The sequence below is a fragment of the Thalassophryne amazonica genome, chromosome 9, assembly GCF_902500255.1.
Source record: "Thalassophryne amazonica chromosome 9, fThaAma1.1, whole genome shotgun sequence".
NCBI lineage: Eukaryota > Metazoa > Chordata > Actinopteri > Batrachoidiformes > Batrachoididae > Thalassophryne > Thalassophryne amazonica.
The window spans coordinates 15,951,952-15,976,049 of record NC_047111.1 but is presented as its reverse complement, the minus strand read 5'-3'; the positions used below and the strand labels follow the sequence as shown (position 1 = coordinate 15,976,049).

At 41.1% G+C, this 24,098-nt stretch overlaps 1 protein-coding gene across 1 annotated transcript in view; it reads right to left on the bottom strand.

The window, feature by feature from the left end:
- Positions 1-2,264: 2,264 nt before the first annotated feature.
- Positions 2,265-24,098, bottom strand: part of LOC117517898 (adenylosuccinate synthetase isozyme 2-like) — a 35,385-nt gene continuing 13,551 nt past the window's right edge. The window contains 7 exon segments of the mRNA XM_034179036.1: positions 2,265-2,545; positions 2,548-2,628; positions 21,437-21,534; positions 21,666-21,790; positions 22,294-22,448; positions 22,530-22,656; positions 22,862-22,943. Of these exon segments, the coding sequence (XP_034034927.1) occupies positions 2,265-2,545; positions 2,548-2,628; positions 21,437-21,534; positions 21,666-21,790; positions 22,294-22,448; positions 22,530-22,656; positions 22,862-22,943 (949 nt within the window).

Genomic DNA, 24,098 nt, shown 5'->3' with positions numbered 1-24,098 from the left:
ACACACACAACACAGCGTAGCAGGCTGGCACCGCCATATGGCTGCCAACGTCGGCTGTCACCACCCGAACATTTGGGTGTTCTTGGATATACTAAAGAAGGAATAAGCAGTAAAAAGTGTCATTGTCCAGCAGTTGGGAGCTGGCAAGTCCCCCCCATCACTAAGTGTACGGAGACACCACACACAGAATACAAACCATTGTGCCTGACTACCAAGAGAGAGATCGCTTGGACTTCCTGTGTGATACTGCCTACAATTTGCAGCTATAAGCAATGTCCTAAAATAAGAATATTTTGAATAATTGAAAAGACTCATTGACACACCTTACATGCCAAATGATCAAATAGTAATGTAATTTTTTAACACTTAGTTAAACAATTAGTTAACAATTAGTTGTTACAAATGAAGTCCCATAAAACAGGGACGTTTTGTTATATTTACAGTCGTATGTACAGTTTGAAAAGTAAATACATGTAGTACAAAAGAAAACATTGCACAGAGGTGGAAGGTATGACCTAGAACCAGTGTCGCAGACCGAACAGTCCCCCCTAAAAATGGTCCGCCCTGCCTTCACTGCGCATGCATCATTGGGACCACAGCAGCTCATCTGAGGAGTCTCGTCACCCAAAGCCATCAAAGGGACTAAAGGGATTATTAACCATCAGACAACAAAGTAAGACCTCTTAAGTCATTCAGGTCAGTTTTAAGCAGAAACGAGGTGCTAATCGGTGCCGCTTTGAAATGACGGACACGCAGTTAATGCAAGAGCTAGCAGCTCGGGTAGCTGTGGCGCTCCGATCGCCTCCTCAGTCTTTTATGGTGAAATAATGCTGAGTTTATGTGGAAATGATTGTTGTACAAAAGCTTCAGGTATCTGTCGCTGAGACAGATGACTGGAGGCAGTTTGAAGCAGAAATGAGGTTTTAATCTGTGAACCGCTAAGGACGCATGTGAAGATGCAAAAGGCAGACCAATTTTTAGGGGGGACTGTTCGGTTGGCGACAGCGTAAAGTACATGGGAAGATTTTTTTTTTTTTTTTTATGTCAGGCTTTTAAAAATAACAAAAACAGCAAAGATCTTTTTGCATTTGGTTTTTATTTATAACAGAGCTGAATTTTGTTGATAATCTACAAACTCAGTGAGGATGTTGTAAGGAGCTTTGGTACTTTACGGCACACAGACGTTTATTTTCTTCCAGTGAGGATGTAGAATTATTCATATTACTTAATGCTGTAGTTTATCTGTATGGAAGGTTTTTTTTTTTTCCAGTGTTTATTTTAACAATCATCATGAGAATACTGTAAACACAACTCAGGTAGGAGTCAAGTTTAAGTATTTTAAGACTCATCAATTAAAACAAATTGACAATCTTACCAAATGCACAGTTAATAACGATGCTGAACTACATATAATTAGCTTTAAAATGAACCGAAACCCAAAAATGTGCTTTACTGTAAAATAAAAAACAAAGTGAAACAATGAAAGTATTAATATCTAACCATCATAACTGCAATTTTCAGTTAACGTCATTGACCCATGATCCGTTATGTGGCCATCACGCTGTAGGCACGAGGCTTTGTTCGGATTAAGCTAACAAGTAATAACACGTGTCGTAACAAACACATGATCAAGTTGAATGGTTCAAGAGAAAATACGGGAAAAAAAAAAATGGAATCATCTCATCTGGAGGCAAATCAAAACTCAGAAGGTCTGCAACATCATTTTGTACTTGTAGATATTTACAATGCGTGTAGTGACGGTATCTGAAAACAGCATTTACGGTACACGGACTTTAATTTTCAGTATCTGCCAATGAGGATGTAGAATTTTTATAACACACCTCACATTACTTCATGTAGAAAAGTAACAAGTAGAGAAAGAGCAAATCATCACATATGAAAATGTTAATTCATCAAAATGCAACTTAACAATTGCACTTAAAAAGTCTTTCTCTCTTCAACTGAAGGACGTGTCTCAGACGTGCACTCTGAGCACCCTCTGTAAATAGCTAAAGAGTTATTATTCAGCTACCTGTTTTGCTTATGAGCATTAGCGCACTGGACAGTAAACAAAACCTAACTTGTCAGAAAGCTAATGATTCTCACTCGCAGCAAATCAAAGTTCAAGCATCGTCACTAGTTTACCACACACACGGATGTGGTGAGTCATCTGAAAGGATAGAAAACATTCTGTGGAAAGCAGCATAAATAAATCTGTGGGCAAATGAGACGTAAAAGCAGCAAGTTAAAACTCTTCTGGTGAACTACTTCCGTGAGGGACAGTTTGCATTTTCAAATGCTCCGGTTAAAGGCGTCAGCAGCACTCGAACCGTGACGAATGGAAGCTGAAGCTGGATCAAAACAGTTTGATGATGCTTCTCTCTGGACTTGCCGACTCCGACCCACTTCACTGAAATCACAGAGAGGACAGGTTTAGTATTTAAAGACACCAGGCTTACATTCAGGGCCTTCACTAACCCGGGTACTTGCAGAAAGTTCTCAATGAAGCAAATATAATTTTGCGCCTGCCTTCGGAGATCCTCAAGGTCCGAACGGTTTCGGTGCTGCAGCACCAGCCGGGCAACGTCTCGTACTCCACTGACACCCGCGTCAGAACGTCCATATTCGCTAGAGGAGTGACAGATCAATAACAGAGACTGAGCGGCAAAAAAAAACGAAATGTTTCTGCTTTGGATTACAGTAAAAGTAAGAGATACTCAATTATACTGCAGAACATGGACAGCTCCAGCTGAACTGAACATTCCAGATGCCAAATCTGATTATGTGATGAGTGCCCCGACTGCCTTGTCAATGGTTACTGACAGTTTATACAATCAGGAAAATAGAGGCTGACCACAACTTCAAATCTGTTGCAAACACTTTCTTAAAAACCCAAGATATGGCATTTCCCTCGAGGAAAAGCTGACCAAAGTAAAATAAAGCAGACAGCAAAACAACAACAAAAAACATTTTGCATAAATTAACCTTCATGACCTGCTTTAAAATAATAAATTAAAAATTTAACACCCACTTCTGGAAGTCCAAGATTATTTTCCCAATTTTCTTTCAGAAATAAGTACAGTAGTGTTCAGAATAATAGTAGTGCTATGTGACTAAAAAGATTAATCCAGGTTTTTATGGGGTTAAAATTGTCTCATTAATATTTGTAAACGCACGCAGGGTGAGCTACAAATAATCATTGATTTGCAAATGTGTTCAGATATCCACAAATGCAAATTTCATATTTATAACTTGTAAATTGGTCTTTGCAAATAAGGTTGTATTTGAAAATATAAAACTTAATTTGTAAAAAAAACCAAACAAACACACAAAAAAAAAATTAAAAAAATTACCTTTGTAAAACTGGAAATTGTATTTGTGAATTGAGTTTCAGCATTTGTGGATCACCAATTACACGCATTCATCTCTTTCCTGTGACGTAATTTTGAGACATTGATGTGCAAGCTGAAAGTATATGCCCCCGGATGAGAGAAGAACGACATTTCAGAATAAATCATTTCACTTTACCATAATGGAGGTGTCTGATGGATGGGTATGCATGTGGTGATATTGTCTGCAAGGTCCAATAATTTTTTTAAATTATGATGTGTCCACGGATTTCATCACGGGGAGGGGGGCAGGGGGTGTTAGTGAGGTACTCTTTAATCGTGATCGTACTGAGTTTTAAAATGCTTATTGCAAAGCGTTCCTTTTTTTTTTTTAACGACATCATGCAAGTTTTAGAAGTCCGCAGACACTGATCTGTGTGTTCCAGATACCAATCAGTTTCCTCGATCCGCGGAGTTTTGAGAAGAATAAATGCCACTTAAAGCCTGGCTGTTGCGACAGTTGTCGTAAAAGCGGACTGGTTGGTTGCTGCGGTGACACTGTGTGGTTTCCTGTGGAAGCTTAGCTAAATGTAACGTGGACATCGCAAACTTTTAGAACTTTCAAGTTTTTAAAAGAATTTTGCAGCATGTCTGTGTCACGAGCACGCACAGGCGCAATGCTGTTTAATAGGTTATTTGAACCACTGCGTTAAAGAGTACAACACCACCCCCCTCCCATGAGGAAATCCGGACACATCTATATTTTAAAAAAAATAATTGACCTTGCAGACAATATCACCACATAAATACCCATCACCATCAGACGCCTCCATATGGTAAAGTGAAATGATTTTCTGAAATGTCGGTGTTCTCTCTCATCCGGGACCATATAGTTTCAGCCACATCAATGAATGGAACCACACTGCCATCTATGGATATCCAGTGTGTGTGAGTGTGTATTTGTGAATCAGTCGGCATTGTTTGTGGATCTGTGTGGATTTCGTGAAAAGAATGTCTCAAAATTACGTCACCAAAGGAAAGCGATGAATGGCGTGTAATTAGGTGATCCACAAATGCTGAAAATTCAATTCACACATACAATTTCCAGTTTTTACAAATTTTTGTTTTTTTTTTTTTTTTTTACAAATAAAGTTTATTATTTGTAAATAACAACATTATTTGCAAAGACCAATTTACAATTACAAATATGAAATTTGCATTTGTGATATATGAACACATTTGCAAATCAATGATTATTGTAGATCACCCCTGAGTTTGCATTTACAAGTATTAATGAGAGACAATTTTAACCCAATAGGTTTTGAGATATTTCCTTATTGTACACGGGAAACAAGGTACCAGTAGATTCAGTAAATTGTCACAAACCCAACAAGACCAAGCATTCATGATATGCACACTCTTAAGGCTATGAAATTGGGCTATTAGTAAAAAAAAAAAAAAAAGTAGAAAAGGGGGTGTTCACAATAATAGTAGTGTGGCATTCAGTCAGTGAGTTCGTCAATTTTGTGGAACAAACAGGTGTGAATCAGGTGTCCCCTATTTAAGGATGAAGCCAGCACCTGTTGAACATGCTTTTCTCTTTGAAAGCCTGAGGAAAATGGGATGTTCAAGACATTGTTCAGAAGAACAGCGTAGTTTGATTAAAAAGTTGATTGGAGAGAGGAAAACCTATACGCAGGTGCAAAAAATTATAGGCTGTTCATCTACAATGATCTCCAATGCTTTAAAATGGACAAAAACAACCAGAAATGCGTGGAACAAAATGGAAAACAATCATCAAAATGGATAGAAGAATAACCAGAATGGCAAAGGCTCACCCATGATCAGCCTCCAGGATGATCAAAGACAGTCTGGAGTTACCTGTAAGTGCTGTGACAGTTAGAAGAGGGCCTGTGTGAAGCTAATTTATTTGCAAGAATCCCCCGCAAAGGCCCTCTGTTAAATAAAAGACGTGCAGATGTTACAATTTGCCAAAGAACACATCAACTGGCCTAAAGAGAAATGGAGGAATATTTGTGGACTGAGAGGTAAAAGTGTTCTATTGGGTCCAAGGGCCGCAGACAGTTTGTGAGACGACCCCAAACTCTGAATTCAAGCCACAGTTCACAGTGAAGACAGTGAAGCATGGTGGTGCAAGCATCATGATATGGGCATGTTTCTCCTACTATGGTGTTGGGCCTATATATATCGCATACCAAGTATCATGGATCAGTTTGGATATGTCAAAATACTTGAAGAGGTCATGTCGTCTTATAGAGGACATGCCCTTGAAATGGGTGTTTCAACAAGACAATGACCCCAAGCACACTAGTAAACAAGCAAAATCTTGGTTTCAAACCAACAAAATTAATGCCTCGCAGGTGTGAAGAAATCATGAAAAACTGTGGTTATACAACTAAATACTAGTTTAGTGATTCACAGGATTGCTAAAAAAGCAGTTTGAACATAATAGTTTTGAGTTTGTAGCGTCAACAGCAGATGCTACTATTATTGTGAACACCCCCTTTTCTACTTTTTTTTACTAATAGCCCAATTTCATAGCCTTAAGAGTGTGCATATCATGAATACTTGGTCTTGTTGGATTTGTGAGAATCTACTGGTACCTTGTTTCCCATGTAACAATAAGAAATATACTCAAAACCTGGATTAATCTTTTTAGTCACATAGCACTACTATTATTCTGAACACTACTGTATAATGCCCATGTGATGCATATCAAAATGTTCAGAACACTGTGAGCTGTCAGAATGTGAGACATTGGTTTAGAACACTGTGGAGAGAAAAATTGGACACTAAAACCCGTCAATATAAAATGTGTTTTTAAGAAAGTGTTTCGTGTCTTGAGTGAATATACATTTTTAACTTGTGTGGACAAACTCTGTTAGCAGGCAAGTCTTTAGGTCAAAGAAGTAGTGCAAAATATATAAAAAAGCTTTTAAAAACAATCCATATATAAGCTACAAAACAAATTGGTGCTGTGTTTTGGTGAAAGAATTAAGTACTTTATATTTTTATAGACTTTTATAGCTTTATTTTTATAGCCTTAAAGAGAAAAGACAGCACTCTCTCTCTCTCCGTCTCTCTTTCTCACTCACTTTCTCTCTCGCCGCTTTCGTGCTGCGCAAACTTCAAACTTTTGGAAACACGAAGCCTTTCAACTGTAAAATAAATGTATCATAAGTAGGGATGGGGTATTGATAAGATTTATCGATAGATGCCATTATCGATTCTGCTTATCGATCCGATTCCTTATCGACACCAAATCCTGAATTTTGTACTAAAAGTAGGCTTTACAGGTTTTCTATGTATTTCACCTGAATCTTAAAGTAAATAAATCTGAAATTGGTCACTATATCCTTGATCTCTGGACATAAATAAAAATAAACAAAATGATGTTTCACTTTGAAGTTATTAATTCAGACTGGATTCTGTAGAAGAATTTTTAGGTCCATATTTGAACTGTGATGAACTATCAAGTGTCCTGATCCGAACTGTATGTCCTCTGGTTGAACTAGCAGGTGTTCAACCCAAAAAAAAAGGGCTCTATTAGTCATTCAGTCTGTCAGGGGGCTTTCCAAGGCCTCTTAGGTGCTTTCCCGAAGGCCGCGTGCAGGGGCCTCAGGCCAGCTGCACGTGTGGCTGAGGCCACGTGCGGAGGGGGCCTCAGGCCAGCTGCACCTGTGGCTGAAGGTCTTTTAAAAAAATCAGTTGAAATCCTTCATGTTTTAATGGGAGCGTTGTCACATTGAAATAATGGCCTAACACCTGCTTAGGGTTCACTAGGAGGACGCTTCCAATAGAAAACCCTGTCTTGGGAATGAAATAAATAAAAAAGGTCGAAGGAGGAGCGATGCCCGCGGGTCTCCAATAAATAGACGAGCGCGGTTGTCATATTCAGTCCTCTCTAGAGGACTCAGTTTGTTTAAGCTTTGTGTCGAAGGCTTAAATAACTTAAAAACTCTGTGCATTTTATCTTGCTTAAGGCTGAATTATTCTAAAGTGTTGTGTCATTTTCTAGCATATCACTTGCAATTAGTTTGTGTTATCTAAAAGACGACATCCTGAGAAGACTAAAGACGAGCCGCGACAGAACTTGGCGAGCCAGCCAGGAGGGTCCAGGGGCAGTCGGCAGCCTGGGGCAGTCCAGCTCATCCCTCCAGACCGTAAATAACAGTGATCACGACTAAAAGGTAAGCAGAAACCTTTTATAATTTCTGCACGATCTGGAGGAGTGAGTCGGGATTTCCGCCCAAGTTGACAGGTGATATTTTTAATTGCCTCTTACCCAAAAGAACCTGGACTAAGAAATTGATAAGAGACTAAAAAAAGATAGATGAAAATTATCAGGCCTTGTAGATAAAATGCTCAGAAGGTGTGTGTGTTCCCGGGAAAAAGAATGTCTATGTGAGTGAAAGGTCAGGAATGTTCATGAACTCTGGTGCGGAAAGAGTGCGTGGAGAACTAACCTGGATGCTTGGGGAATAATTGGTGTTGAAATTCGTTACTAACATGCCGGCTGATAGCATGCGCTGTAGGGGTTAATTTAGGGGAGTATACTGACAAATAGATACAAGGTAATACAAGGTTGTTTAAAGAGTTTAACAGAGACTGAAGTGAAATAAGTGAGAAAAAGAGTTTACAGAGAATACGTGCAGAGGAAGCACAAGATAAGTGCCTGAGGGGCGCAGTAGAGAATACCGTACGTGAATAAAGAGATTTAAAAGTGCAAAGTGGCACAGCTGACAGTAAGTAAAAGAGCTCAATAAAGGACGTCATTTTTTAAGAAAAGAGAAAACTATAAAAAAAAAAATAAAATGAATGAGAGTTAGTGCAGAATACTGAGAATTAATGAAGCAGAAAATAGTGCAGTAAGGCACCAGATACACGCTTGTGGGGCGTGGGAGAAGAATAAGTAATTAAGTACACAGTAATATGAGTTTTTATAAGAAAAGAAAAAGAGAATATTTTCAGTGCAAAGGCACATTAAGCTCACGAGGAGCTCAGTAAGTGAAAAAAAAAAGGTAGAAGAAAGTGCAGAAAGGCACAGGATACGCACGCGAGGCGCGGTAAGGCGTAGAAATAAATGAAATATTGTATGCTCAGAAAGGAGCTTGTGAAAATAATATAGTAAGCACAGGATACGCACGCGGGGCGCGGTAAGGCGTAGAAGTAAATGAAATATTGTATGCTCAGAAAGGAGCTGGTGAAAATAATATATTAAGCACAGGATTACGCACGCGAGGCGCGGTAAGGCGTAGAAGTAAATGAAATATGTACGCTCAAAGAGGGCTTGTAAAAAAGTAATATATGAAGTTGCTGACAGCGCCGGAGAGCTGTCTAACGGGAAGAGAGATACATGCTTAAACAGAACACATTGGTGTTAAGTGAATAAAAGGTTGTTTTAAAGCCGCGGAGTGAAAAGTGGCAGAAGTCTAGATAGAGATATATAGAAAGTTGTTTTTAATAATTTTGTGTATAAGCTTTGAAAATTGTGTGTGGGAGAGTGCTGAGGTAAGCGGGGAGGTGCAAGCAAAAAGCTGTGAGGGCTTGCAAGCTGGCTGACATACAAGATTAAATGTGAAAGAGTACGAGGGGGAGGTATTTAGACCCAACAGGAGGACTTGGGAGGTGCATGAGAGGCAGAGAGGAAAGTGTGAAACAGAGACAGTGAAGAAAAAGACAGGAGAAGAGTGCTATGTAAATACAGAGAAGGTAGATATTATTTCAAAGAGGAGAAACTAATAAACAACATAGCAGAAAAAGACGAGAAGCAGAAAGTAAAAAAAAAATAAAATAAAAAAATAAAATTAGAAGGAAAATAGAAAGTCGGGAGCAAAGACATTAGGAGGTGTTAGGGTTGTAAGAGGATTAAATAAATAAAGTTGTTATAAATCAAAAGAGATAAAGCTTAGATTATAGTGAAAAAAGCTGACAGACTGATCAATGCTTGGGACAGTCTTTGATGGGAGACTTAAGTGATGATGAAATAATACTCCCAGAACATTACTTGACTGACGGAGACATCGAAACCCAGGGAATCAGGACACATTTTTGGCTGGAAAGGACCTATTTTGACAGGGTAGGAGCAGAACATTGGCAGGACGAACAAGAGATCAATCAGAAATTATGGCAGATTACTAAGGTAATCAATCTGAAGCAAAAGAAAGAACAATTCCCTCTAATTAATTGGGAGCTGCTGATAAGACGTCTGTGGCATCAGGGTTTAACCCCGTGGCTGGAGCTGCTTTGTGCTGACCCTAATAAAGAACTTAGCATACCATTAAATCATTTAGTAACACTACCAACCGATCCAGGTGAAGAACTGTTTCCTAGGTTGACTCTGACTGTGGTCCCAAGGAAGGTTCGGTGGGAAACAGGTAAATTTTCATATTTAGTTAAAGAAAAAGAAGACGGGCATAGCAGTTGGAAATTGAATCCTTTTAAGGGTTTAAAATACAAAACAGGTGTTACAGCCAGCAAGTTATTGGTCTGGATCAGGACAGCCCCTGAGGGACTACCAGAACACCATAGAAACACCTCACATAGCGTTTGTCAGGGTTACATGGGTAACTCTCAAGGTCAAGGTCGGGAAAGTACGAATTAATTTAAAAGTAAATGATGAGGCTATAGCTCAAAAAGTGGAGGCTCAATCCTAGACCAGAGGGACAGATGGTGTTATCGGCCCACAACAAGAGAAATTGTTAGAGCAAATACCACCAGTGGTGGGTCCAAAGCAAAACGGATGTAGGACTAGTAAAAACAGCCTTACCAGTAAAAATAAAGTAAAAAAGGGAGCAAAACTGCCTCACCAAAGGCAGTATCCATTAAAACCTCAGGCTATTGAAGGCATAAAACCAGTAATTAAGGGACTAATGGCAGCTGGAGTTCTAATAAAAACTGCAAGCCCATGCAATACTCCTATCTACCCTATCCCTAAAAACAATAACTAAGAGTATCGGCTGGTACATGATCTGCGTCCTATCAATGCAATAATAGAAATGGATGCACCTATAGTACCTGATCCGCATACTATACTATCAAGCATCCCTGCTGGAGCAAAATGGTACACGGTAATCGATCTGTGTTCAGCCTATTTCAGTGTGCCTGTGCACCCAGACTCACAACATTTGTTTGCATTCACATTTCTGGGACAACAGCTAACGTATACACGGCTACCTCAGGGACTGAACCTGTCCCCAGCCATCTTTAACAAAGTCCTGGCTGAAGATTTACAACACCTTGACATACCCAGTACATTGGTGCAATATATGGATGATCTCCTTATTGCATCAGAGACTCAAGAACAGTGTGAAAAAGATTCATTAATTGTATTGCATGCATTGGCAGATGGAGGTCATAAAGTAAGTAAGGACAAATTGCAGTTCTGCAAACAACAAGTAGAATACTTGGGAAGACAGTTGTGTGGGACCACGCGATGTATAGCCCCAAGCCAAGTGGAGGCTATAATCAAGGCTCCCAAACCCCAAACAGTGGGACAGATGCTTTCATTCCTTGGGATGGCAGGGTACAGTCGGCCGTGGATTTGTGATTATGCTATAAAAACTGCACCTTTGCGTGCCATGATTAGAGCAGTGGGGCAAACAAGCAATGCAGCTCTCCTCGTCTGGACAGATCAGGCAACGGGAGCTTTTGAGGCCCTAAAAACAGACATGCAATCTGCTCCCGCGTTAGGTAACCCAGATTATGGGAAACCTTTCCATTTGTATGTTACTGAAAAAGCTGGTTATGCTTGTGCTGTACTAATGCAGGAAACAAATTAAGGAAAACAACCATTGGCCTATTATAGTACAAAGCTTGACAACATTGAAACAGGATTGCCACCATGCTATCAGGGTCTAGCAGCAGCTGCTTTTGCATTTCAAAAAGCATCATCCATAATCATGGGACATGCAGTAACGTTGTACACGTCGCATCAGTTACATGCCCTGCTAACCAGTCAACGTTTTGTCTAACACAAGCTAGACGCACTGGATATGAAGTTGTGTTGTCCGCTCCAGAAATAACAATACAACGTTGTCACACGGTGAATCCCGCCACCAAATTGACCACACCGTTAGATGGTACTCCACATAACTGTGTGGCAGAGACAGAGAAATTTTTGAGAGCCAGAGAACATTTGTATAATCACGCCATAGATGCAGATCTAACCCTGTTCGTGGATGGCTCATGCTTTCGGGATGCCGCGGGATTGCATGCGGGTATGGGGATTGTTAAACTAAACACGGATGGCGAGACCTTTGAATTCCCAAGGAATTGATCAGCCTTGTTCAGCCCAACTGGCAGAAATCAAAGCCTTAACTATGGCTTGCCAGATAGCTAAAGATCAACGTGTTAATATCTACACAGACTCAGCCTACGCTTATGGCGTATGTCATGTACATGCAAACATTTGGAAACAAAGGGGATTCCTGAGAGCAGATGGCACCCCTGTCACTCATGGAGAAGCGATTTCCCAACTGTTACAAGCTCTCCAATTACCGTCTGAGGTAGCCATCATTAAATGTGCAGGTCATCAAAAGAATAATAACATCATAGCTCAAGGTAACAACGTAGCAGATGACGCAGCGCGCAAAGGAGCACAAGGAGAAAATGTGTTTCCCCTGCTAACCATCCAAGATTGTGCCCCACTGGTTTCACTTGACACACTGATAGTGGCTCAAAGTAGGGCCAGTGGAGAAGAAAAACGAATGTGGGTTAAACGAGGCGCTATTGAGACATGCAGTCAGGGGCCAGCAGACAAGCTGTGGCGCAGTAGTCATGGACATTTTGTGTTACCCACCAATTTATTACGACATGCAATCATTTGGGCCCACGGACCCGATCATTGTTCGCGAGTCCAAATTATGAACAAACTAAAAGCTGTCTGGTGGTCACCATATATGGCAGCTACAGTGGACCGTTTGTTGAATGAGTGTGAGGTATGTGCACAGTACAATGTCCGGAAATCATTCACAGCCCCTTTAGCCCACATTCCGGTCCCTGATGGGCCATTCAGACATCTTATGATGGATTTCATAGACATGGGAGCTGAAAATCGAGTTAAACGAATGAGATATGTTTTGGTAGTGATATGCAGATTCAGCCGATGGATTGAGGCAGTAGCCTCTGCAAATCAAGACCATAAAACGGTAGCCAAATTCTTGTGCCGAGATGTCTTTCCAAGATTTGGCATTCCAGATACTATCTCATCTGACAACGGTAGGGCTTTTGTAGCCAAGGTTACACAAGAACCATTCAAACAATTGGGTATCAAACAGAAGTTTGGGTGTGTTTATCACCCTCAATCAAATGGGGCAGTGGAACGGGCTAATGGCATTTTAAAGAACAAACTAGCAAAAATCATAGCAGACAGCAATGGCAAACTAACCTGGCTGGATGCGTTGCCGCTTGCTTTATTGTCAATGCGCTCACAAACTAACCGACTAACCCATTTGACACCATTTGAAGCTCTTACAGGTCGGCCGATGCCTATTCCATACCTGAGAGGACCCTATGAAGGACCATCGCTGGAGCAGCTACAAGACGAATGGCATAATTATCTGAGACAGTTAACCCAAAACTATCTTTTTGCAGGTCAAAGGTGCTACAGAAGACAGAGAAGCAGAGATTCCACTCGAAAATCAGAGCATCCAGCCTGGTGATCTGGTTTACGTCAAGGTGTTCAAAAAGAAGTGGGACAGGCCACGCCGAGAAGGTCCTTTTAAAGTTATTCTTGCCTCACGTACAGCAGTCAAAGTAGACGGTAAGGACACTTGGTTTCATTTAAACCACTGCTGTAGGGTTGGTGGCCCAGCGCCCCTGCGGCCTCGGCAAGCTCGTCTTGGCAGAGCCGCCGGGCCAAGGGGGGAAGCAGGAGAAGCCAGAGACCCTACAGCAGCACCGAGGGACGGCCACGCCTCCCTGCAGCCAGAAGAAGCACCGAGGGAAGGCCACGCCTCCCTGCAGCCAGGCGAACACCGGCCAAGGCGCTCACAGAGACTGATTGAACAAAGATGACGCACAGCTTCAGAGAGTAGTGGATCCCTGCCAGATAGAGCAGCAACAGACTCAGATGCAGACTCAGAGACAACTGGAGATGTAGGCCAACAGACAGACAGAAATACAGACCGACAGATAGACAGGCCACAGGAGACATCAGACTCGGACAGCAACTCAGTAGATTTACCGACAGAAGAACCGCAGGAAGTACAACCCAGACAAAGCACAGATACACCACACATCCCTAGTGACAGCTCATCTAGTGACGGCTCACTTAGTAGCACATCTCAACAGTCATCAGAGCAATGATTAAGGAATTATTCAAGGGATTGACAATACTACTGGTGGTCAGTATGGGAGAAAATAGACATCCAAAACATACAACGGACTGTGCCGTGGCCATGGCCGCAATAGCAGCTAAACAAGGCATTCTAAACACAGGAAAAACATATAATTTGGTATACATTAAATCAAAAGCCTACAAGAACATAGGAATACAGGGAAAGCTGGGGGATTACATATTAGGCGAAGCCATTAGCATCAAATGTGAAGAGGAGGGAACACTCAACATAGAGGTAATTTGTGATAAAAGAGGATGCAGGGAAACCAAGCAAGACGTAACTGTTACAGTACATGAAGCCACAAAATGGGTAAAAATCAAACCAAGGAAAAAGAGGACAATTAGAAGCCTAGAAACAAGCAGTCACTTAGGGAGATGGGATCCCAGTACAGACCTAGCCCGTACACAAGGGTTGAAGACCAATTTATTTTACCAATGGTTGAAATTTTCGGCTAGGCAGATCAGTGAAAAGCCTTGCATAGCCTGTCACCGGAAAGGTGTGATACCTCAGGCTAAACCCCTACCTGATATCAACAACTGTTATAGGAGTCCCCAACATAACTCAAACCAAGCAGAATGCTATACACAATGTGTTATGAAAATGGCAGTAGGTGATGAAAAATATGCTGCCGACAGTAAACTTTGTCCAGTGCCCCTAAGTACAGAAGGAACCGTTCCACCTATGATTAAAATAGAGAAAGGGATGATACACCCATTCTGTATAGCTAAAGGCTTAGTAGCACAATACATAAGCGATTGGCAGGTAGGGACGACCCAGCCAAAACACCACATACAGTGTATGCAAAAGCAGCAAGAATACAAACCGGCCAAAACAGCATGGAACATTACCGTCTGTCACACCCTGCCAGCAGCAGGCATACAGTGTGAACAAATAGTACCGGCCACAGGGGGGTCTGTAATTGGACTGAATCTCACCCATGCTTCATGGGTATCTACTCCAAATTTAGCTAAGGGAACGGTACCCTTAGCTGACATCTTTTGGATATGCGGACAAAGAAGGAAACTCCTGTCATCGCTGTCCCCTAATTGGAAGGGCCTTTGTGCTCCTGTGATGCTCACAGGAGCTATAACAGTAATTGAAATGCCAAATTCAATACAACCCATGCCACAGAAACTTCGTAAGAAAAGAGGAATAATGACGTTTAAAACAGACTACAACATCACAGTAAGAAACGGGATACCAGAAGGGATACCCCGACAGTTAGAAGCCATAGACAGTAGCAGAGTTAAAGCAGATGAAGATGCGGATAAATGGGGATGGGCATTGGCTCTGTTCGGGGTTACTCCAAAAATCCGTTCTAGGTTCCAGGAGGTGCAGTGGATTAATTACTTGTGGTATAATCAACAAAGATATTTGAATTGGACATTGGCAGCTGTAGGAGCCTTAACCGAACAACTGCACGCCACCTCGCTAATGACAATGCAAAATAGATTAGCTATCGAGATGATGATGGCTGATGAACAAGGAGTTTGTATTATGATCAAAGCCACCGAATGTTGCACAGCTATTCCCATGCGTACAGGGGAAGACGGAAATTTGACAGAGCTCTTAATCACACTTGAAGAGATGCAACAGGAACTGTTAAGTAACTCCATAGGAGGGAGAAATGAAACTGACGATTCTGGATACATTGTAGGGAATGGAATGAATATTGGCCCACTGTTTTCACTGTTTGGGACTCTAAGGAGAGGGTGGATATCATGGAAAGACTGGTTATACCAGATAGGTGTAATCTTGGCACTAACAGGGGTGGCGGTCTTGCTGGTAATATGTTGTGGTATTCCCTTGATAAAATTTCTGGTCAATAAATTGCTTTCATCCACAGTAGGACAGCTCCCACTGTTAGCCATCCGAGCCCTAGAAGAAAGCACAAACGAAACAGACAGAGAACCAGAATATATGGAAATGGATGAAATACCAATTATCCTCCCCGACAGCCCACAGCTCCCTAATATTGTGGCATACACCCCAGATAGGGAGGACTGGGACGGACCGTGCTTGGTGATATTGTATACGAGGAAGAAGACATGCACGCACATTTACATTCACACACATGCACCCACAAAAATGAGGGATAGGATAGACAATATCTGAAAGAATGACATGGAGCTGTAATAATGAACGTATATGTATATTACTAGGACACAGGAGTATGGCTGAGAGACCAGACTCCCCTGATCAGGGACCTATGCCTGATCTGCCTCTATCAAGTCTGATTGGACTCTCAGAACTGTTTGGAGAAGAGGATATACAGGAGGGATGGTCGAGACATGATTGGTCGCCACAGCCGCCATCCATCCAGCAGCTAAACCAGTTGGCAACAGAAGGATCTTCATCGTTCCAGCACCTGGCGATGACGGCTTCACAGAATCTGCCTGCAGCAAGAGTCGGCCCGAGGACTCCACCATCACCTGAAGGACCCTTTGGACTCAGGAACACACCCCTTCCGCAGATGCCATGGAGACAGTCACATGTGTCAGTGGCAACGATACCCTCCAGGGGAGGCAGCCAAGGTCGGCCATATGCAGCAACCGCCCGAGTGCATCCTAGACCCAGTTCACTGCTAGGACCTGTCCCCAGCTTTCCACCCCCAAGGCAGGAGAGATATTCTGATCAGCCCAGTACCTCTGGAGGAGGATCAGCAGGGGTAGACCTTAGCCGAACTCACCCACCAGGACAGAGGGGAGCTTTGTACAGGCTGCTAAATGCCCAGAGTGTCCCACCCACTTGCCTGTGCGACATCAACAATACTCCCCCCACACACGAAATGCCTTCCCCCTTGTACTTCCTGTCCCCTGGACTGCACAACCTTAATCTGGTCATGGTCACCCCACAGGACATGGCAATCTTGGTTCGAGAGCTTCGTCTTCCACAAGAGTCTGTTCCAAAAACCTTGGAGCAGCTCCTGCCCCTCACAAATCACATTCCCCATGAGCTATTTGAGGAAATCATGCCAACAACTAAGTCAGACAGCTGCATACCTGTTCAGGATACACCGTGACAATGCCAACATCTCTTGTGCTCAGGAGGGCCTCCATACTCAACTGTGTGGTCTTCAGTCTAGTATGGACATGCTAGCCTGCATGATGGAGCATATGGAAAGGGAACAGCTAGGGCTGGCCACCACCACCCTGAATGTGGGCAAGAATTCTCTGGGGGCCCTGTACAACCTGGCCAAGCAGCACAAGGAGCTGGAAAGATCCATCAAAGAACTGCACGACTGTCTGAAAGCCAGAATTCCTGATCCTCCCCCCACTACCCCTGAAAGGCCAACCTCCCCATGTTCCCCAACTTCTCCCAAAACTTCAGATGCTGAGTAAATGCTGAGGAGCGCGGACTGACGTAATGGCACTGAACACGGACTATGATCTTGGTTCTTGAGTTTGAATTGCGGACTGGTTTCAGAAATCTGAGTGTAAATAAAACAAAGAAGGATATATGTTAGTAACGAAGGTTGGGTAAATGTCTGTCCTTACCATCATCTGCGTAACACAGATAAAGCTAAATGCATACACATAGATATCACATTGCAAAGTTATAAAAAGGGAACCCTTACACGGCGTGTTTGTAGATTTAGTAGTAAAGATGCACCATAGGGACCCCTTTTTTCTTAAATTATAGCATGCCTCAAGAGACATGCATTGCCTAAATTTGGTGTCTGGCCAAAAAGGGCATTAGAAAACAAGCTGAAAAAGAAGAAAAACAAAGTGGAGAATGTTGAGAAATGGCCTATAATGAAAACCATTATACGATTGACTAAGGCAAATGACTTAAGGACGGACATGAAGGGAAACCATTTATTGTGTTTATCATTTAACTAGACATAGCTGCGCTAACCTTAGAATAGTTACTTGATTGGTTGACTAAATAGTGGTAACGTAGGGGTTATTTGATGCATTTAAATAATAAATGTGTGACGCTTTAACAAAATAATATGTAGAACCAAGTATAATGGGTTGGAGCCTCTGGTTGAGTGAGTCAATAGATGCCAGAAGATGATTGGTTGCACTGATGTCAATGTGAAGCCTTTACTTTGCCATGATTAAGAGGTTGATGTAACTTGTTTTATGTGGCCATTTTAAGTGCCTTGAATTACACCAAAACTCAATGTTTGAATGTCACCTTGTGTTGATATAATCCAGCTAATTGCTCACCTTGTGCCTTAGTATGTAGGTTCACCTGCACTGCAATATATTTACCATGTGAAGTATCACTGATATTCATATCCGCACCAGAGTTATCAGTAAGTCGAGTGCTGTGTTTTTCTTTTTTATTGCAATGCACAAATGAGGATGTCTTGTCAGTAAACAACCCAAGAGTATAGTTGATGTAATGGGACTCTTTCGAGTCCCAGAGGAGGGACTGTAGAAGAATTTTTAGGTCCATATTTGAACTGTGATGAACTATCAAGTGTCCTGATCCGAACTGTATGTCCTCTGGTTGAACTAGCAGGTGTTCAACCCCCAAAAAAAAAGGGCTCTATTAGTCATTCAGTCTGTCAGGGGCTTTCCAAGGCCTCTTAGGTGCTTTCCCGCAGGCCGCGTGCAGGGGCCTCAGGCCAGCTGCATGTGTGGCTGAGGCCACGTGCGGAGGGGGCCTCAGGCCAGCTGCACCTGTGGCTGAAGGTCTTTTAAAAAAATCAGTTGTAAATCCTTCATGTTTTAATGGGAGCGTTTGTCACATTGAAATAATGGCCTAACACCTGCTTAGGGTTCACTAGAGGACGCTTCCAATAGAAAACCATGTCTTGGGAATGAAATAAATAAAAAAGTCGAAGGAGGAGCGATGCCCGCGGGTCTCCAATAAATAGACGAGCGCGGTTGTCATATTCAGTCTCTCTAGAGGACTCAGTTTGTCTAAGCTTTGTGTCGAAGGCTTAAATAAACTTAAAAACTCTGTGCATTTTATCTTGCTTAAGGCTGAATTATTCTAAAGTGTTGTGTCATTTTCTAGCATATCACTTGCAATTAGTTTGTGTTATCTAAAAGACGACATCCTGAGAAGACTAAAGATGAGCCGCGACAATTCTATCATTCTAACTTGACTCGTCAGAGAGCCGCGCAACGTTTGGAGCTGAGAGAACAGAACGGAAGACGATTCTCGTTTCTTTCTCGCAACAAGACAGGAGTCCCAGTTAGTAACTTTAATCCGCACAAAAGTGACTCATTCAGGGATGAAAGTGGTGAAAAACAAAAAAAAGTTGAAACCCTAAATTACCCCCCAACACCACCTACAGGAAAATGTTTCAATTCTAGAAGCTCTGAAATGCAATCTGGGACTATTCCAGACAATAAACTGCAGTGAGTGCAGCATCCATTTAGGTGAGAAAAAAAAAAAACAAAAAACAAAAAAACAACTTTCCTTATTCAAATTCATTCCAGTAGTATTCTGCTCTTATGAGGATGCTGCAGTTTTCTAGTTTGGCAGATAGTTCTGGAGGAAATCACTGAAGAAATTAACACACTGAAAATATGGTTTGACCAAAACAAACTGTCATTAAACTTAAATAAGACAGGGATGAAATGGAGGTGTAAGAGTCACTATGTGGTCACAGGAAACATTTATTTCTGTATGTATTTATTTATTTATGTATGTTCACTGTTAGTTACTTTTATATTTTCTGTTGTGTTTCTATTCAGGTTCTTTTTGTCTCTTTCTCTAAAATTGTATATAATAATCATTAGATTATTAATATATAAACAAAAATAAATTTAAGAAATATTACAATTTGAAAACAAATGAACCCGAACGTGATGACAGCTGCAACTGCTTAATGCTAACTTTTAACATTGAAAATGCCATAGACATGCTAACGCGTTAGCATCGCTCCCGTTTTTAAGTTATAAAATACATCTATCAACTGTTTCAGAAGGCCATAACAGGCCGGTTTAACACAAAAAAGGTAAATAATACTCACAGACGTATGCTCTTTAGGGTCTTAGCGGGGGAAAATTAAGCGAAAGAAAGAATAAACAAAGCAATAGATTGAAGCATTGCTTTTTAGAATTCATCATAGTACAGAAACAGCATTAGTGAAGGTTACAAATGATCTTCTTATGGCTTCGGACAGTGGACTTATCTCTGTGCTTGTTCTGTTGGACCTCAGTGCTGCTTTTGATACTGTTGACCATAAAATTTTATTACAGAGATTAGAGCATGTCATAGGTATTAAAGGCATTGCGCTGCGGTGGTTTGAATCATATTTGTCTAATAGATTACAGTTTGTTCATGTAAATGGGGAATCTTCTTCACAGACTAAAGTTAATTATGGAGTTCCACAAGGTTCTGTGCTAGGACCAATTTTATTCACTTTATACATGCTTCCCTTGGGCAGTATTATTAGACGGTATTGCTTAAATTTTCATTGTTACGCAGATGATACCCAGCTTTATCTATCCATGAAGCCAGAGGATACGCACCAATTAGCTAAACTGCAGGATTGTCTTACAGACATAAAGACATGGATGACCTCTAATTTCCTGCTTTTAAACTCAGATAAAACTGAAGTTATTGTACTTGGCCCCACAAATCTTAGAAGCATGGTGTCTAACCAGATCGTTACTCTGGATGGCATTTCCCTGATCTCTAGTAATACTGTGAGAAATCTTGGAGTTATTTTTGATCAGGATACGTCATTCAAAGCGCATATTAAACAAATATGTAGGACTGCCTTTTTGCATTTACGCAATATCTCTAAAATCAGAAAGGTCTTGTCTCAGAGTGATGCTGAAAAACTAATTCATGCATTTGTTTCCTCTAGGCTGGACTATTGTAATTCATTATTATCAGGTTGTCCTAAAAGTTCCCTAAAAAGCCTTCAGTTGGTTCAGAATGCTGCAGCTAGAGTACTGACGGGGACTAGCAGGAGAGAGCATATCTCACCCGTGTTGGCCTCCCTTCATTGGCTTCCTGTTAATGCTAGAATAGAATTTAAAATTCTTCTTCTTACTTATAAGGTTTTGAATAATCAGGTCCCATCTTATCTTAGGGACCTCATAGTACCATATTACCCCATTAGAGCGCTTCGCTCTCAGACTGCGGGCTTACTTGTAGTTCCTAGGGTTTGTAAGAGTAGAATGGGAGGCAGAGCCTTCAGCTTTCAGGCTCCTCTCCTGTGGAACCAGCTCCCAATTCAGATCAGGGAGACAGATACCCTCTCTACTTTTAAGATTAGGCTTAAAACTTTCCTTTTCGCTAAGGCTTATAGTTAGGGCTGGATCGGGTGACCCTGGACCATCCCTTGGTTATGTTGCTTTAGACGTAGACTGTGTTTCATAATTATTGTATGGCCTTGCCTTGCAATGTGGAGCGCCTTGGGGCAACTGTTTGTTGTGATTTGGCGCTATACAAGAAAAAAGTTGATTGATTGATTGATGTATGAGCATTTAGAGACCCCGCGACCTGATACCAGATAAGTGGTTGAAGATGTACCTATGAGCATTTAGGGACTGTGTGAATCCTACACAGAGAGAAACAGACCAATTATTCTGCCTCTATGATTGGTTATGAACCAAAGATTGTCTCCAGCAGGGACTGAAACAAGAGGTGACACTCTGTTTCTGTAGTGGTTGAATCAAAGTCTCTCCAATGTTAATTTTTAAAAAATGCAAACTTCAGTTCAACTCACATCTTATCAGTTTCACATTTTAAAACATTTTTAAAATCACCTTATAGCATCTGGTCAGTTTGATGATTACCACTTTTTTGTAAACACCAATCACTTACCAGGAAAACTTGGCAGAGGTTGTCCATCAACCTTATAGGCCACACCCACTTTGATCTCAGGCAGTGTGTCCAAAATGTCGAGCTTCGTCAGAGCAATTCTGCCAAAAAAAAAAAAAAAGTCTGAGGCGTTACGACGGCACTGAACATGCATGGATTTTATGACATTTATTACACTCCACTAAGCAGCTGAGCAGGGAAAAACAATACTCAGATATTTTGGCTTGCTTACGCAGAGAAACCGTTGACCATGTGGGCATATCGGACCAGAATCAGGTCCAGCCAACCACAGCGCCTCTTTCGACCCGTTGTCACACCAAATTCCCGCCCCCTGGATTGCAAAAGTGATCCGGTCTCCTAAAACACACCAAACATGAAATACAGACGTTGAAGCCCAGATTTAACGTTCATGGATACGTATGCTGGAAAGTCCTGGTCTATAGACAATCTGGCGTGCAGTGTAATTACATAATGTAACAGCTGTACCATGCCAGCAGCCTAACAATGTTGGTGATTCCAGAAAAACTTCCAAGATGTCACAGCATGTTCAACAACAAAATCTGTGACAAATTATTTTTTTGCACAACTTCAGAATTCTGCCACGCTACAAAGACTACAGCACTCCTGGACCCGCTAAGGTTTTCTGAGGTTTGGACAAGGTTTCAAACCCGACCTTCTGGGACGTACATACATCCCAAACTATGGTTTCCTACAGAGAGCACTGGAGAACTGGGAATTTTAAACTGGGATACATCCTGGTTTGATTTGAAACCATTTACCTGCATGACAACTTGCACAAGATGATCAATACTTATCTTTGATCTTGATCATTCCTATTGCACAAAGAAACATTTTCTCACGTTATCCTGCTCTGTTGGGAAAGCGCCGACTCCCACCCGGGTCGTGTATGCTTTGACGACACCATACACTCTGCCGACATACGATGGTGGCACTCCGAGACCAGTGCACACTCCTCCAACTGTGCAGTTTGAAGATGTCACAAATGGATATGTGCCTACAAAAACAAACAGAGGTTAAACAATAAGAATCTTTATTTCTTAGTCATAATTTCTTCCAAAAAGCCTCCATCACTCACCAAAGTCTATATCCAAGAGTGCAGCATTCGCTCCTTCAACCAGAATTTTCTTACTGGGTCCAGTAAGGGCTTTGTGCATGAAGTACACACCGTCAGTCACCAGGGGGCGCAGCATTTCTGCATATCCCTAGAAAAACAGTCCTTTTAAATCTCCTAATTTTACTCTGGATGACAAATTTCTACACTCAAAATTTAAACTATAAATCTGATTTTTCTCAAAACTAATTTATTGTGACATCCAGAATAATGTTAGCATTTCAGCAAATACTGCGACATACCATTCAGACAGTACTTCTTAAGAAAAGAAAAAAAATAAATAATAAAAAAATCACCTTGAGCTGCTGCAGTTCAGCATCGATGTCGACATTGAGGTTTGGGTACATCGTCAGGAAATGTTCCGCCAACATACGAAACCTGCAGAACGTCACAAAACAAAGCTGAATCTTCTTTCTGGTCTCTCAGTGAGAAAAGAGACATAAAGCTGATGGATGACAGCTCGCTGCTCCACGGCAAACATTTGACAAACTGTATTCAGAGATTACAGGAGACTTATCTTTAAATCTAAAGGCTTCTGTCTCTTCTGCTTCATCTTGTTTTATCGCAGCAAGGCTGCTCTGTCCACCTGATGAGCACATTTTATACCTCAATGTACTGTATTAAAAACACAACACTAAACGGAAAAACAATCTTAACCAAAACTGTTCATTTATATATATATAATTAATAGATTATATTTCAATGTATTAAATTGTTCGATATATTTTATTAAATATATCGAACTGCATAAGTGGTGGTGGCCAAGTGGTTTGTGTGGAAGGTTCCCGGTTCAAACCCCACCCCTGTTACAGGAAGGGCATTCAGTGCAAAACTTGAAACAAATTAAGTTGTTAGATGTTTTTAATGTATTAACCTGTTATAGTTGGCTTAGCTGTATTTAAATGTATTAAATTACATTTAAATTTGTAGATTGCTTAAATGTATTAAATTGTATATTAAATTATCATACAGTAATTATTGTTGCAGCTGTTGAAAACTGATGTGTATGGAGACGGTGCCTTTCCACTGCACCTTATGCCATTTCCCCCAAAATCAAAACATGACAGCAGAGCTGCCCCCTACCAGAAGGTGGTTTCACCATTTTGTGATTAGAAATGTTCATGATGATTAAAACAGGTTCTCTTTTACACTCACAGCTACAGTCATGTTTTACATCGACTCAGAAAGGTGGGTTTTTTCCAACAAATGTTAATGTTCAACTAAATTCTCTTAAACCATGTTATTAAATACAACTGTATCTGTGTATATATACATACATACACACACACACAGTGAGGAAAATAAGTATTTGAACACCCTGCAATTTTGCAAGTTCTTCCACTTAGAAATCATGGAGGGGTCTGAAATTTTCATCTTAGGTGCACGTCCACCATGAGAGACATAATCTAAAAATAAATAAATAAATAAAAATCTGGAAATCACAATATATGACTTTTTTAATAATGTATTTGTATGTTACTGCTGCAAATAAGTATTTGAACACCTACCAACCAGCAAGAATTCTGGCTCACA